The following is a 13,986-nucleotide window of genomic DNA, read 5'->3' on the forward strand; positions in this document are numbered from 1 at the left end:
GGACTCAGCCCATGACATCTGGAGATATGGTTTTAAGATTTATGTAAGGCGGTTTATAAACCAACAGTGACTGACTGACAGGCAGGGCAGAAGACTTGTCTTGGGGAGGGGTTAGTGGCCTAGCTCAGCATTGGTTCAATGGGGACAATGTAGTTACCCCTAAACCAAGGGTTGGGGCAAATCGAACATGACAACCCCCTTTTTTACGTGTCTTGGTGGGGAGGTGGGGGCTGTCACATGGGCGGAGGGAAGGGGGTCTTACCATAAGGACTACTTTATAAACGCCAGAAGACACAGCCTCCTCTATAAGACAAGACCACTACTGGAGTGTCAGCTATTTGAGTAACAGGTGCTATTCTACTACTCAGATGCGACGGATGCTTACTAACACTGATTTTTTTAAATTAGATTTTAGATTTTTATTTCAACAAAACAACCGGAATTGTTGTTTCATTCTTTTTAACATTTACTGTTTCATTCTATTAAAACATTTAGCTATTCATTCTGAAGACTTAAAACGTTGTATTAAAAATATATTTATCGGGAGTTTAGCCTACATTTGTTTATCAGTGTCTTTTCAATTTAGTTTGAGATTTTTTTTTTTTTACATCAAATGTGGCTTCTTGGTTCAACTCCTGAAGTCATGGAAGAGCGCCTGTCACCTTCTGCATGTTTCGTCCGGAGCCCCGGTAATAATCATAACACCGCAGCAGCGAGGGTTCACAGTATTGAAGCAATATTGGGATTTAAAGACGAAAACATATTTAATCAATCTGTCTCCTACAATGGATCATCAGGGAAACTCGCCGAGCTGAGAGGGAACGGAATTATGTCATCCCTGAAGAAAGAACACAACACGGAAAGTTTTGACAGTAAGTGACACTGCAATATGTTTCAAGCTAGAAGCCTTGTTAAAAAGGTGATTTAAAATGGTTAAATCTTGATTGATTCTAAATGTTATTTTTCACAACAGTAGGCTACTTATTCCATGTTTATAAATATCTGTCAGTAGACTTTTGAATCAGAGTAAAAAGTCACACATAAAGGCAAATACAATTTCAGAAGTTCATAAATTGATCTAGCCTATAATGTGTTTTTCAGGTGTCTGCTGCAGCAGTTCGGGGGCCTCTGTTAGTCCTGATTTACCTGACGGGGAGGATAAACTGTCCGATGATGACAACCCAAAGAAAAAGCACCGGCGCAACAGGACCACGTTCACAACCTTTCAGCTGCATGAGCTGGAGAGAGCGTTCGAAAAGTCGCACTATCCGGACGTCTACAGCAGAGAGGAGCTCGCAATGAAAGTGAATCTTCCGGAGGTTCGAGTGCAGGTAATATAGATATGAGCAAACTTCACAGACTCTTTGCTGTGGTAATGATGTTCGATTCTGTTTTTAAAAGAAAACAGAAAGTTATATTTTATTAAGGGGCTCAACAGAAGTTCAACTATTCCAAAATACCTTTCTCTTATTTGTGGGACATTTAATAATTTATGATTCTCAAATAATATTTTGTGGAATGCGTGGCTCGTGAAAGAAGCATGAATTGTCTGGACTTGAATAGTCAGCTTTTTACATTTAGGCCTAGACACAACAATAATGTCAGTAATAGGCATAATTCCTAAATTCAAAGTCCCGCTGCAGTTTATTAACTTGTAAGGAATGTACTTAGTCAATTGTCACATATTAGTAAGTATAGGCTACTTGGATGTTAACCGTAGGATATTTGATGATGATAGACCGTTAATTGTTAGTTTAAACGTTTAAAGCGTTTGTATTTGAAATTAGCATCACATAGGATGTTATCTATTCAAAATGTATTCAATTGGTCTCATATATGTCGTTGAAATGTGTAAAAAGGAGTTAATTTATCTTAAAACTTCTCATTTAGTTTAGGACCTATATACTTTTTAAAATAGGCAAAATTACACTATGTAGATTTTCTCCTAAGCATTTTACTATCATCACTAATTCTCAATTTATTTAGAACATGTAGCCAGCAAACATTCTCTCAAATATATATATATATATATATATATATATATATATATATATATATATTAGGCCTATATTTGTTAATATTTTCAGTTAGTCATATCAAGCAATTCCATTTTAACATTTTCTTTATTATTTTGATTATGAACGTGCTTTTTTAAATCTATAAAATGTCCAATATGTATTAATAACATGACAATAACTATTTTATTACACCAAGGAGGACAGTCAACAATAATATTCAATATGTTTTCCCATTATAGATATAGTATTAAATGCAAATACATTATTTCTCAAATAGCCTACCAAAGTTGTACTTCATTTTTGGAGAATTAGGCAATTTAGTTTATTTGATTTGACACAGGAAAGTTTTTGGGAAGTTGACATGTTTTGGCAAAGGGGTCAATCTCAGCAGATAAGCTCACTGATTGTCTGATTTCTTTCATCTTACCTTCAGCTGTTTTATCATTGATAGCGTTAAATGTAGACTATTTCAATATTGTCATGATTTGTTCAAAATGGCCCTGAAATCCTGTTTTAGCATGTAATCATCCTTTCCGCTGTTCTCATAATATTGCATTTCAGAATGTCTAATCAGAATGTTGTGTAGTTCCAGAATGACTGATCAGAATGTGTGAGTTCTAGAAGATCTAATTTTGAATATTGTAATGATCCAGAATGTCTAATCAGAATGTTGTGATGATTCTAGAATGTCTAATCATAATGTTGTGATGATTCCATCTCAGGTGTGGTTCCAGAACCGTCGGGCCAAGTGGCGTCGCCAGGAGAAGCTGGAGGTGAGCTCCATTAAGCTCCAGGACACCTCCTCTCTCCTGTCCTTCAGCCGCTCCCCTGCCCAGTCCTTGTGCTCTGGACTGCAGCTGGAGCCATGGCTCAGCACTGCCATCACCACCACCCCCCTGCAGTCCCTACCCGGCTTCATTACCAGCTCCTCTCAGGGCCTCCCAGGAGCCTCCAGCTATTCCCCTCCACCCTTCCTCAACTCCCCCAGTTTCGGACACCATAACCTGCCTCACATTGGTTCTACGCGTCCTCTTCCTCCGCCCCCATACCAGTGCACCGTGGCTGGGTACATGGAGAAGTTAGTTATGGAAGAGACGGATCCTCGTAATTCTAGTATTGCATCTCTGAGGATGAAGGCTAAGGAGCATGTTCAGTCTATTGGGAAGACATGGTGAGGATGGATGTATGCTGTCTGCATCCCTCTGACTGGGGTCATACGAACCCTGTAAAGACTACTACTGCGTGTAGTGCTTCTGCTCTAGTCTATGGACATGGAAGTCCACTGTGCTGGAGGACTCCTCTCCACCAGATGATGCAAACTATTGTTTCTTCTTCATTGGTTTACATCATTGTCCCAGTCAGTGTTTTTGTTGTTGTGAATTCTCAGTATTGGAGGAGGAACAACCATGTCTAATTTCAGATATTCACCTTTTATAATGAACTTTACCTGTCAGTGTTACGCTTGGATCCATATGGTCTACTTTTAATGAATAATGAAGGATGCCATTGAGGAGAAAGTGGAAATGTGAAATGTTTGTCTGTGTTGCCCTCAACCTGGTTTCTATGTCATCATTTCCATCCCTATTTTAATAATTATCTTCTGTTATTCTGTTCAGACAATCACATCCCAGGATCAATGTATGTATTGTTGTTTACCAGCCCTTGTTTAGATACCTTTCATTCAGTATTTTTCCCTTTTGTGCCGCTGACTTTGCAAATGTAGAAATGTAGATGAACAAATGTCTGTTTGCTGTAATTAGTTTCTCTCTGTACATGAAGGATATTATGGAAATAAACCTGTATAGTTACATCCACCCCCAGGCCGACAATATGCACATTCATCCTTCTTTCATTAACTGTCAAGCCTGAATAGCCTAATACCATATGTCCTATTAGACACATATTACATTTATTGTGTTGTTGTATACAAATCATTTGTGATAGTTTCACCATGCACAATTGGCATTATTTATGGGATCTTAGTTGGATGACTCAGCATGCTTAATGTTCAGTCAACAGGTAATTTGGAGAGAAAAAGACAGACATATATATATATATATATTTTTTTTACAATATAACTCCTGTCTTTTCCAAGAGGATTGCTTTTACTCAATACTTTCATTTTTCAGAAAACAAGTGGTTCTATAGTTCAAATTGAAATCACAAATCACAGAGCAGAGCAGAACACGTGAATGAGGTGTCTGGTTCCCTCTAGTGGACATTAGTCTTATGAAGGGTGGGAAGTGAGCTGGCAACCAGAGGATTGATGGTATCAAATCCTAGATACCATCGCCTTGCTATTGTGCCCTTGAGCAAGGCACTTAACCCCCCACAACAACAGGTGCCCAGAGTGGCAGCCCCCTTCACTTCTCCAAAAACACCTGTGTATGTGTGTCTTTCGGAGGGGTTGGGTTAAAAGCAGAAGTCACATTTCGGTTGTACCTTGTGTGCAATTGGCCAATAAAGTAATATGAGTCTTAAATGGCAGCCAACACAACTGAAACTCACCCAGTCAGTTCCTTAAGAGGCAACTTCCACTTGAGTCAAATGTATACTTTTAGTTTCCCTTTTACATCAATGCATGAACAAGTGAAAATTCTACTTACAGTACCTTCGGAAAGTATTCAACCCCCTTGACTTTTTTTGTTGCATTACAGCCTGAGATTTAGTGTCACTAATCTACACACAATATCCCATAATGTCAAAGTGGATTTGTTTTTGTTTAGAAATTAATTAAAAATGAAAAGCTGAAATGTCTTGATTCAATAGGTATACAACCCCTTTGTTATGGCAAGCCTAAATACGTTCAGGAGTAAAAAATGTGCTTAACAACTCACATAATAAGTTGCATGGATTCACTCTCTGTGCAATAATAGTGGTTAACATGATTTTTAATGACTACCCCATCTCTGTACACCACACATACAATTATCTGTAAAGCCCCTTAGTCGAGTAGTGAATTTCAAGCACATATTCAACCACAAAGACCAGGGAGGTTTTCCAATGCCTCGCAAAGAAGGGCACCGATTGGTAAATGGGTAAAAAGAGAGAAAAAAACACTGAATATCCCTTTGAGCATGGGGAAGTTATTAATTAGGCTATGGATCAATGCATCCAGTCACTACAAAGATACAGGCATCCTTCCTAACTCAGTTGCCGGAGAGGAAGGAAACTGCCCAGGGATTTCACCATGATGCCAATTGCAATTTTAAAGCAGTTACAGAGTTTAATGGCTGTGATAGGAGAAAACTGAGGATGGATCAACAACATTGTAGTTACTAACCTAAATGACAAAGTGAAAAGAAGGAAGGAATATTCCAAAACATGCATTCTGTTTGTAACAAGGCACTAAAGTAATACTGCAAAAAATGTGGCAAAGCAATTAACTTTTTGTCCTCAATACAAAGTGTTATGTTTGGGGCAAATCCAATACAACACATTACTGAGTACCACTCTCCATATTTTCAAGCATGGTGGTGACTGCATCATGTTATTGGTATGCTTGTCATCGGCAAGGACAAAGGAGTTTTTTTGGATACAAATAAACGGAATAGAGCTAAGCATAGGCAAAATCCTAGAGGGAAACCTTGTTCAGTCTGCTTTCCAACAGACACTGGAAGACGAATTCACCTTTCAGCAGAACAATAACCTAAAAAACATGGCCAACTCTACACTGGAGTTGCTTAGCAAGAAGAGACTGAATGTTCCTGAGTGGCCTAGTTACAGTTTTGACTTAAATTGGCTTGAAAATCTATGGCAAGACTTGAAAATGTCTGTCTAGCAATGATCAACCACAAACTGGACAGAGCTTGAAGAATTGAAAAAAGAATGACGGGCAAATAATATACAATCCAGGTGTAAAAGCTCTTAGAGACTTACCCAAAAAGACTCACAGCTGTAATCGCTGCCAAAGGGCATTCTAGCATGTATTGACTCAGGGGGTTGAATACTTATTTAATCAAGATATATTAGTGTTATTATTTTTCTTTTGATAAATGATAGAATTTTTCTTCCACTTTGGCATTACAGAGAGTATTTTGTGTAGATCGTTTACAAAAAAGTACAATTAAATCAATTTTAATTCCACTTTGTAATGCAATAAAATGTGGGGAAAGTATTTTTCCACATTTTATTGCATTACAAAGTGTAAGTAGAAATTAGAATTCACTACTAAGATTCAGCACAGTAAACGTTATCGCTTCCGCACTCTTCCTACTATTATCCACTATCTACTATTATCTACTATCTACTATTATCTACTAGTATCTACTATTATCTACTATCTACTATTATCTACTACTATCTACTATTATCTACTACTATCTACTATTATCTACTACTATCTACTAACTTCTACTATCTACTATTTTCTACTATTATCTACTATACTATTGTCTACTATCTACTAATATTTCAATTATCTACTATTCTCTACTATGCTCTACTGCTATCTATTCTTTTCTACTATCTAATAGTATCCACTATTATCTACTATTATCTCCTACTATATACTATCTACTATTATCTATTACTATTTACTATTATCTACTATATAATATTATCTACTATTTACTATTATATACTATCTACTATTGTCTACTATCTACTATTATCTACTATTATCTAATATTATCTACTACTACCTACTACTATCTACTATCTACTATTATCTACTATTATCTACTATCTACAATGATCTACTATCTACTACTATCTACTATTATCTATTATCTACTATTATCTACTATTATCTATTATTTACAATGATCTACTATCTACTGCTATCTACAGTCGTGGTCAAAAGTTTTGAGAATGACACAAATACTAATTTTAACAAAGTCTGCTGCCTCAGTTTTTATGATGGCAATTTGCATATACTCCAGAATGTTATGAAGAGTGATCAGATGAATTGCAATTAATTGCCATGAAAATGAACTTAATCCCCAAAAAACATTTCCACTGCATTTCAGCCCTGCCACAAAAGGACCAGCTGCCATCATGTCAGTGATTCTCTCGTTAACACAGGTGAGAGTGTTGACGAGGACACGGCTGGAGATCACTCTGTCATGCTGATTGAGTTAGAATAACAGACTGGAAGCTTTAAAAGGAGGGTGGTGCTTGAAATCATTGTTCTTTCTCTGTTAACCATGGTTATCTGCAAGGAAACACGTGCCGTCATCATTACTTTGCACAACAAGGGCTTCACAGGTAAGGATATTGTTGCTAGTAAGATTGCACGTAAATCAACCATTTATCAGATCATCAAGAACTTCAAGGAGAGAGGTTCAATTGTTGTGAAGAAGGTGTCAGGGCGCCCAAGAAAGTCCAGCAAGCGCCAGGACCATCTCCTAAAGTTGATTCAGCTGCGGGATCAGGGCACCACCAGTGCAGAGCTTGCTCAGGAATGGCAGCAGGCAGGTGTGAGTGCATCTGCACGCACAGTGAGGCGACGACTTTTGGAGGATGGCCTGGTGTCAAGAAGGGCAGCAAAGAAGCCACTTCTCTCCAGGAAAAACATCAGGGACAGACTGATATTCTGCAAAAGGTACAGGGATTGGACTGCTGAGGACTGGGGTAAAGTCATTTTCTCTGATGAATCCCCTTTCCGATTGTTTGGGACATCCGGAAAACACCTTGTCCGGAGAAGACAAGGTGAGCGCTACCATCAGTCCTGTGTCATGCCAACAGCAAAGCATCCTGAGACCATTCATGTGTGGGGTTGCTTCTCAGCCAAGGGTGTGGGCTCACTCACAATTTTGCCTAAGAACACAGCCATGAATAAAGAATGGTACCAACACATCCTCCGAGAGCAACTTCTCCCAACCATCCAAGAACAGTTTGGTGACGACCAATGCCTTTCCCAGCATGATGGACCACCTTGCCATAAGGCAAAAGTGATAACTAAGTGGCTCTGGGAACAAAACATCGACATTTTGGGTCCATGGCCAGGAAACTCCCCAGACCTTAATCCCATTAAGAACTTGTGGTCAATCCTCACGAGGCAGGTGGACAAACAAAAACCCACAAATTCTGACAAATTCCAAGAATTGTGGCCCAGAAGTTAATTGATAGCATGCCAGGGTGGAGCAGAGGTCTTGAAAAAGAAGGGTCAACACTGCAAATATTGACTCTTTGCATAAACTTTATGTAATTGTCAATAAAAGCCTTTGACACTTATGGAATGCTTGTAATTATACTTCAGTATACCATAGTAACATCTGACAAAAACATCTCATAACACTGAAGCAGCGAACTTTGTAAAGACCAATACTTTTGACCACGACTGTACTACTATCTACTAATATCTACTATTATTTACTATCTACTATCTATTATCTACTATTATCTACTATTATCTGTGACAAATGAGGGGAGAAAACAGAGTGGTGAACCAGCCTGGTTTGTGCCAACAGGATGCGCTTAACCAAATGAAATTGTTCCAATTAACATTTCTCATTGCAAAGAAAGTCTGGAGCAGATAATTGAGGCCATTGTTGTCAGGGGACAGCTGAGTAGAAAGGCATGAGTCCTTCCTTACACCCTTTATGTGTCCCAAATGGCACCCTATTTTCCATATAGTGCACTACTTTCCCATTGGGGCCCTGGTCAAAAAGTAGTGCACCATATAGGGAATAGGGGGCCATTTGGGATGTAATTACTGTCTGTCTGCACGTTATGCCTCACAAAGATCAGCTTGTCATTAGATTTATGTATTGCTGGCTCACTGAACGATACAAGCCAGTATTATGTCCTTTGCCAAATTATAGCCTAATTGTAGTGATTGCGAAATTGTTGCCGAAAACGTCTAACAGCAATTGAATAGTTTTAAGAAATAACTTAATTGTACTGAAGCTTATATTTTAAACGTCAAGTACCTCAGGTCGTTCAGAGAAATGTAAGGATGCATATTTGTTGTCCGATTTAAATTATGGATAGATAGATTAAAATGTTGTAAAAAAAAACAAAAAAGATGATATCATTAGAAATGTGTTTATTAGAAAGTGGAATGGGGCTCTGATGAGACGCTTGTCTGCCATCTTGTGGTGAATATGTTGCCTCTGCACTTATTCACCCGTTGTCAGATGAAAATGAAGTACATACTGTATACACCTCCTAGAGTCGATTGAAGCACCAGTGCATCAATCTAACCAACATACAGTGGGGAAAAAAAGTATTTAGTCAGCCACCAATTGTGCAAGTTCTCCCACTTAAAAATATGAGAGAGGCCTGTAATTTTCATCATAGGTACACGTCAACTATGACAGACAAATTGAGGAAAAAAAATCCAGAAAATCACATTGTAGGATTTTTTATGAATTTATTTGCAAATTATGGTGGAAAATAAGTATTTGGTCAATAACAAAAGTTACTCAATACTTTGTTATATACCCTTTGTTGGCAATGACACAGGTCAAACGTTTTCTGTAAGTCTTCACAAGGTTTTCACACACTGTTACTGGTATTTTGGCCCATTCCTCCATGCAGATCTCCTCTTGAGCAGTGATGTTTTGGGGCTGTCGCTGGGCAACACGGACTTTCAACTCCCTCCAAAGATTTTCTATGGGGTTGAGATCTGGAGACTGGCTAGGCCACTCCAGGACCTTGAAATGCTTCTTACGAAGCCCCTCCTTCGTTGCCCGGGCGGTGTGTTTGGAATCATTGTCATGCTGAAAGACCCAGCCACGTTTCATCTTCAATGCCCTTGCTGGTGGAAGGAGGTTTTCACTCAAAATCTCACGATACATGGCCCCATTCATTCTTTCCTTTACACGGATCAGTCGTCCTGGTCCCTTTGCAGAAAAACAGCCCCAAAGCATGATGTTTCCACCCCCATGCTTCACAGTAGGTATGGTGTTCTTTGGATGCAACTCAGCATTCTTTGTCCTCCAAACACGACGAGTTGAGTTTTTACCAAAAAGTTATATTTTGGTTTCATCTGACCATATGACATTCTCCCAATCCTCTTCTGGATCATCCAAATGCACTCTAGCAAACTTCAGACGGGCCTGGACATGTACTGGCTTAAGCAGGGGGACACGTCTGGCACTGCAGGATTTGAGTCCCTGGCCGCTTAGTGTCTTACTGATGGTAGGCTTTGTTACTTTGGTCCCAGCTCTCTGCAGGTCATTCACTAGGTCCCCCCGTGTGGTTCTGGGATTTTTGCTCACCGTTCTTGTGATCATTTTGACCCCACAGGGTGAGATCTTGCGTGGAGCCCCAGATCTAGGGAGATTATCAGTGGTCTTGTATGTCTTCCATTTCCTAATAATTGCTCCCACAGTTGATTTCTTCAAACCAAGCTGCTTACCTATTGCAGATTCAGTCTTCCCAGCCTGGTGCAGGTCTAGAATTTTGTTTCTGGTGTCCTTTGACAGCTCTTTGGTCTTGGCCATAGTGGAGTTTGGAGTGTGACTGTTTGAGGTTGTGGACAGGTGTCTTTTATACTGATAACAAGTTCAAACAGGTGCCATAAATACAGTTAACGAGTGGAGGACAGAGGAGCCTCTTAAAGAAGAAGTTACAGGTCTGTGAGAGCCAGAAATCTTGCTTGTTTGTAGGTGACCAAATACTTATTTTCCACCATAATTTGCAAATAAATTCATAAAAAATCCTACAATGTGATTTTCTGGATTTTTTTTTCTCAATTTGTCTGTCATAGTTGACGTGTACCTATGATGAAAATTACAGGCCTCTCTCATCTTTTTAAGTGGGAGAACTTGCACAATTGGTGGCTGACTAAATACTTTTTTTCCCCACTGTATATATATATTTTTTTTATCCACATCTAAATCCGTCAGTTTAAGCTGGAGATATCTGGGGGGGGGGGGGGGGGGTTGCATTGGATGCATCTCAATCAGCACATCCGCCGATGTCGCACTTCCACATCTGGGGTGAAAGGTGACAGAGCTAGAGCGGTGTTCGTCAGACCATGAGACATCCCGAAAATCGGTATTCTCATGAAAACGTCTGTAGCTTCCGAACGGTTTGACTGAACCTATGTCACTGGACTCATCTGAAGGTAACCGGTACAGGTAAAACAATTTTTAAAAAAAATGGAAGTATGGAGGTGGTTTTCTGCCCACCCAAAAAAGTGGTTCATTATGTGTAAAAAGCAAAAATATATATTTCCTGAGCCTACTTATATCTCCTCGATATAAGGCAGACACTTCAAAACCTTATTCCTTATTATTTATTTTTTGACTGTGTTTTTTGCCACTTATGAATGTGTTATTCAATGTGTTTCTATGGGCTATAGTAGTAAAAGCCAAATTCAATATTATTATTATTATTATTTTTAATTCTATTTGTTTTGGATACCTAAAGGGGTCCTAAAATTCAAAATCAAATAGCTAAATGATCCCCCCCCCCCCCCCCCCCCCCCGTATGTTTATGTAAAGGAATACCCAGATATCCACAATGCAGTTATCACAACCATTTCAGATTTATTCTATGTTCTTTACACATTGTTGTTGATGGGGGGGGGGGGGGGGGGGGGGATATTTTGAGTAGCATACAATAAATAGTAGATGATGTCATGTAATTATTATGATAATTATGTTATTATATATCATATAAAGTAAACTCTAATATAGGCTATATGTTTTCAAAACATTGTGAACAGGTGTGCTGGATGCAATGATTCGAACTGAGTCTCTGAGGCGTGTAGTGTCGTTCATCATAAGAGAGCTGCAGTCAAGAGCGGTCTTCAGTTGAAGACGGTGTTTTCCTTCATGTTGTAAGCCAGTCGAATGAGGTCTGTCAGCTACGGAGAGGAAATGCAGGAAAACAACAATTTAGTACTCATATCTGAACCAAGTAAACCTGCAATAAAATATAATTACCGGTTTTAAATAATCATACTTCATAAACATGTTGTTACTACTGAACTCAAACATTAAGTTAAGAATGAAGTCAAACATTTATATTCTGATAAATAGCCAACTGGAAATGAGGAGAGCAGTAGCTGGCTTGTTGAATGGTAACTGTGATGCGACGAGTACATAGAGCTGGCTTGTTGAATGGTAACTGTGATGCGATGAGTACATAGAGCTGGCTTGTTGAATGGTAACTGTGATGCGATGAGTACATAGAGCTGGCTTGTTGAATGGTAACTGTGATGCGATGAGTACATAGAGCTGTCTTGTTGAATGGTAACTGTGATGCGATGAGTACATAGAGCTGGCTTGTTGAATGGTAACTGTGATGCGATGAGTACATAGAGCTGGCTTGTTGAATGGTAACTGTGATGCGATGAGTACATAGAGCTGGCTTGTTGAATGGTAACTGTGATGCGATGACTACATAGAGCTGGCTTGTTGAATGGTAACTGTGATGCGATGAGTACATAGAGCTGGCTTGTCGAATGGTAACTGTGATGCGATGAGTACATAGAGCTGGCTTGTTGAATGGTAACTGTGATGCGATGAGTACATAGATACTATAAAGGGAAAGACTGGAGTAACAGCATTCACCTAATTGACACTAACCTCTTACCATTACTAACCTGTTTGAGGTATCGGTGTCTGTCTGTCTCTTCCCACTTTGTGGTCTTGAGAACCCCCATCCGAGAGAAAACCTGTTCCTGTCCCTGTCTCTGGGTCTGGGTCTGTCTCTGGTTCTCCAGTCCCCCCAGAGCCCTGATGAAGCCTTTCACCAGCTTGGACGGCTGCACATATCTATCCAGCAGCTTGTCTTCCTCTGGAGAAGGTATATATACATATTCACTGTCCCTGTTGCTGCTCTCCTCTGATCCAGAGAGACTGTCAAGGCTTTTCTTCCCCATTAAGTGACCTAAAAAAAAAAAGGTTTGTACATAAGGAATGTATGGATGAACATTGAGGAAGATTGAATATTGAAGTTAGTGTTCTGTTGAGTCCACTTCCGGGTTGGAGAGAGAGTAAGACCATTCAGCGCTGGGTTGTTATTTGAACAACCAATGTCCTGCTTCACAATCTCGTTGTTTGCTCTGAGCTTTCTCAAACACCCAGGAACATTTCACTTAAACTTTTCACAGGAAATGTAATTTGCCCACCAAATAGCATACTAATCTTTCTGGGTAACCAACTTTAGAAAAAGGTGATTATACAAAACATAAGCAACAGTCGGCTGTCCACATTAAGTCCTTATTTTTATTTTTTATTTTTTTACATCAGTTCAACAATTTAATCATAAAAGTGTTACACCATTAGGCATGGTATGTGCAGTGAAGGTTTCCATCTTTTAAAAAATGTTTTATCTCTAAACAAATTTTTCATATATCCAGCACAATCTCAAAAAACGAAGTAGATCATAATAATAATAACAATTTGTAATTTTATTATCAATAATAATGTATTATTCTGTTATATAAATAGCAACAATAATAGGTATCTTACCTACTGCCCAGTGATTCCCTCGTGGGTACACTTTTCCAATGGCTCCAGCATTCTCTGAACAATGCACCATACATGAAATTGATACCATAATAATAACAATCGATAAGGAAGGTCTGTAGGTCCATGCATGGCACAGGTCGCCCATGATATCGCAGAGAGAGGAGCAAGCTTTATAATAAGTCTGTATATCCGTCCAGTTTAAAAATTCATAAACTAATGGTGGTCTTCCATAATCAGTTCATTTATATCATACCGCGACCGACCATTCAAGTTTGTTGTCTTGATGTGTTTGCGAAGTTATACCGGAGTGACTCCATAGGGGCGAAAGCTCTGAAGTAGGTGACGTTGAACGTTAAATGCCTCTCCCGAGTGTTATACGTCAGCGATCCTTTAAAAAAAATACACCCATGATGTTAAATGAAAATGTTCAAGTGACAAATTGTGATAACCTGCCATTACGAAACACGGCTGGATATTGTGTGTGTAGAGATTGCATTCGCACGTCATTTCATTAACGGGTTGTTTTTTCCACTTTGCAGAGCCTGTATAGCCTATGATATTCCAAATTGCAACCTATTTCTTATAGATTCCCT

The 13,986-nt window shown here is 39.0% G+C and overlaps 2 protein-coding genes across 2 annotated transcripts; one reads left to right on the plus strand and one right to left on the minus strand.

The window, feature by feature from the left end:
- Positions 1–613: 613 nt before the first annotated feature.
- On the plus strand, positions 614–3,193 carry rx3 (retinal homeobox gene 3; the record flags this gene model as incomplete). The annotated part of the gene is made up of 3 exons (XM_084169932.1): positions 614–872; positions 1,102–1,331; positions 2,741–3,193. The coding sequence occupies 3 exons, from the start codon at positions 614–616 to the stop codon at positions 3,191–3,193; spliced, it is 942 nt and encodes a 313-aa protein (XP_084026058.1).
- Positions 3,194–11,436: 8,243 nt separating this feature from the next.
- grp (gastrin-releasing peptide) lies at positions 11,437–13,706 on the minus strand. The gene is made up of 3 exons (XM_084169933.1): positions 13,394–13,706; positions 12,523–12,809; positions 11,437–11,781 (listed from the first exon to the last, which is right to left on the minus strand). The coding sequence occupies exons 1-3, from the start codon at positions 13,536–13,538 to the stop codon at positions 11,725–11,727; spliced, it is 489 nt and encodes a 162-aa protein (XP_084026059.1). The 5' UTR covers positions 13,539–13,706; the 3' UTR covers positions 11,437–11,724.
- Between the last annotated feature and the right edge of the window lie 280 nt (positions 13,707–13,986).

The sequence above is a fragment of the Coregonus lavaretus genome, assembly GCF_964263955.1.
Source record: "Coregonus lavaretus genome assembly, chromosome: 10".
In the NCBI taxonomy this organism is placed as follows: domain Eukaryota; kingdom Metazoa; phylum Chordata; class Actinopteri; order Salmoniformes; family Salmonidae; genus Coregonus; species Coregonus lavaretus.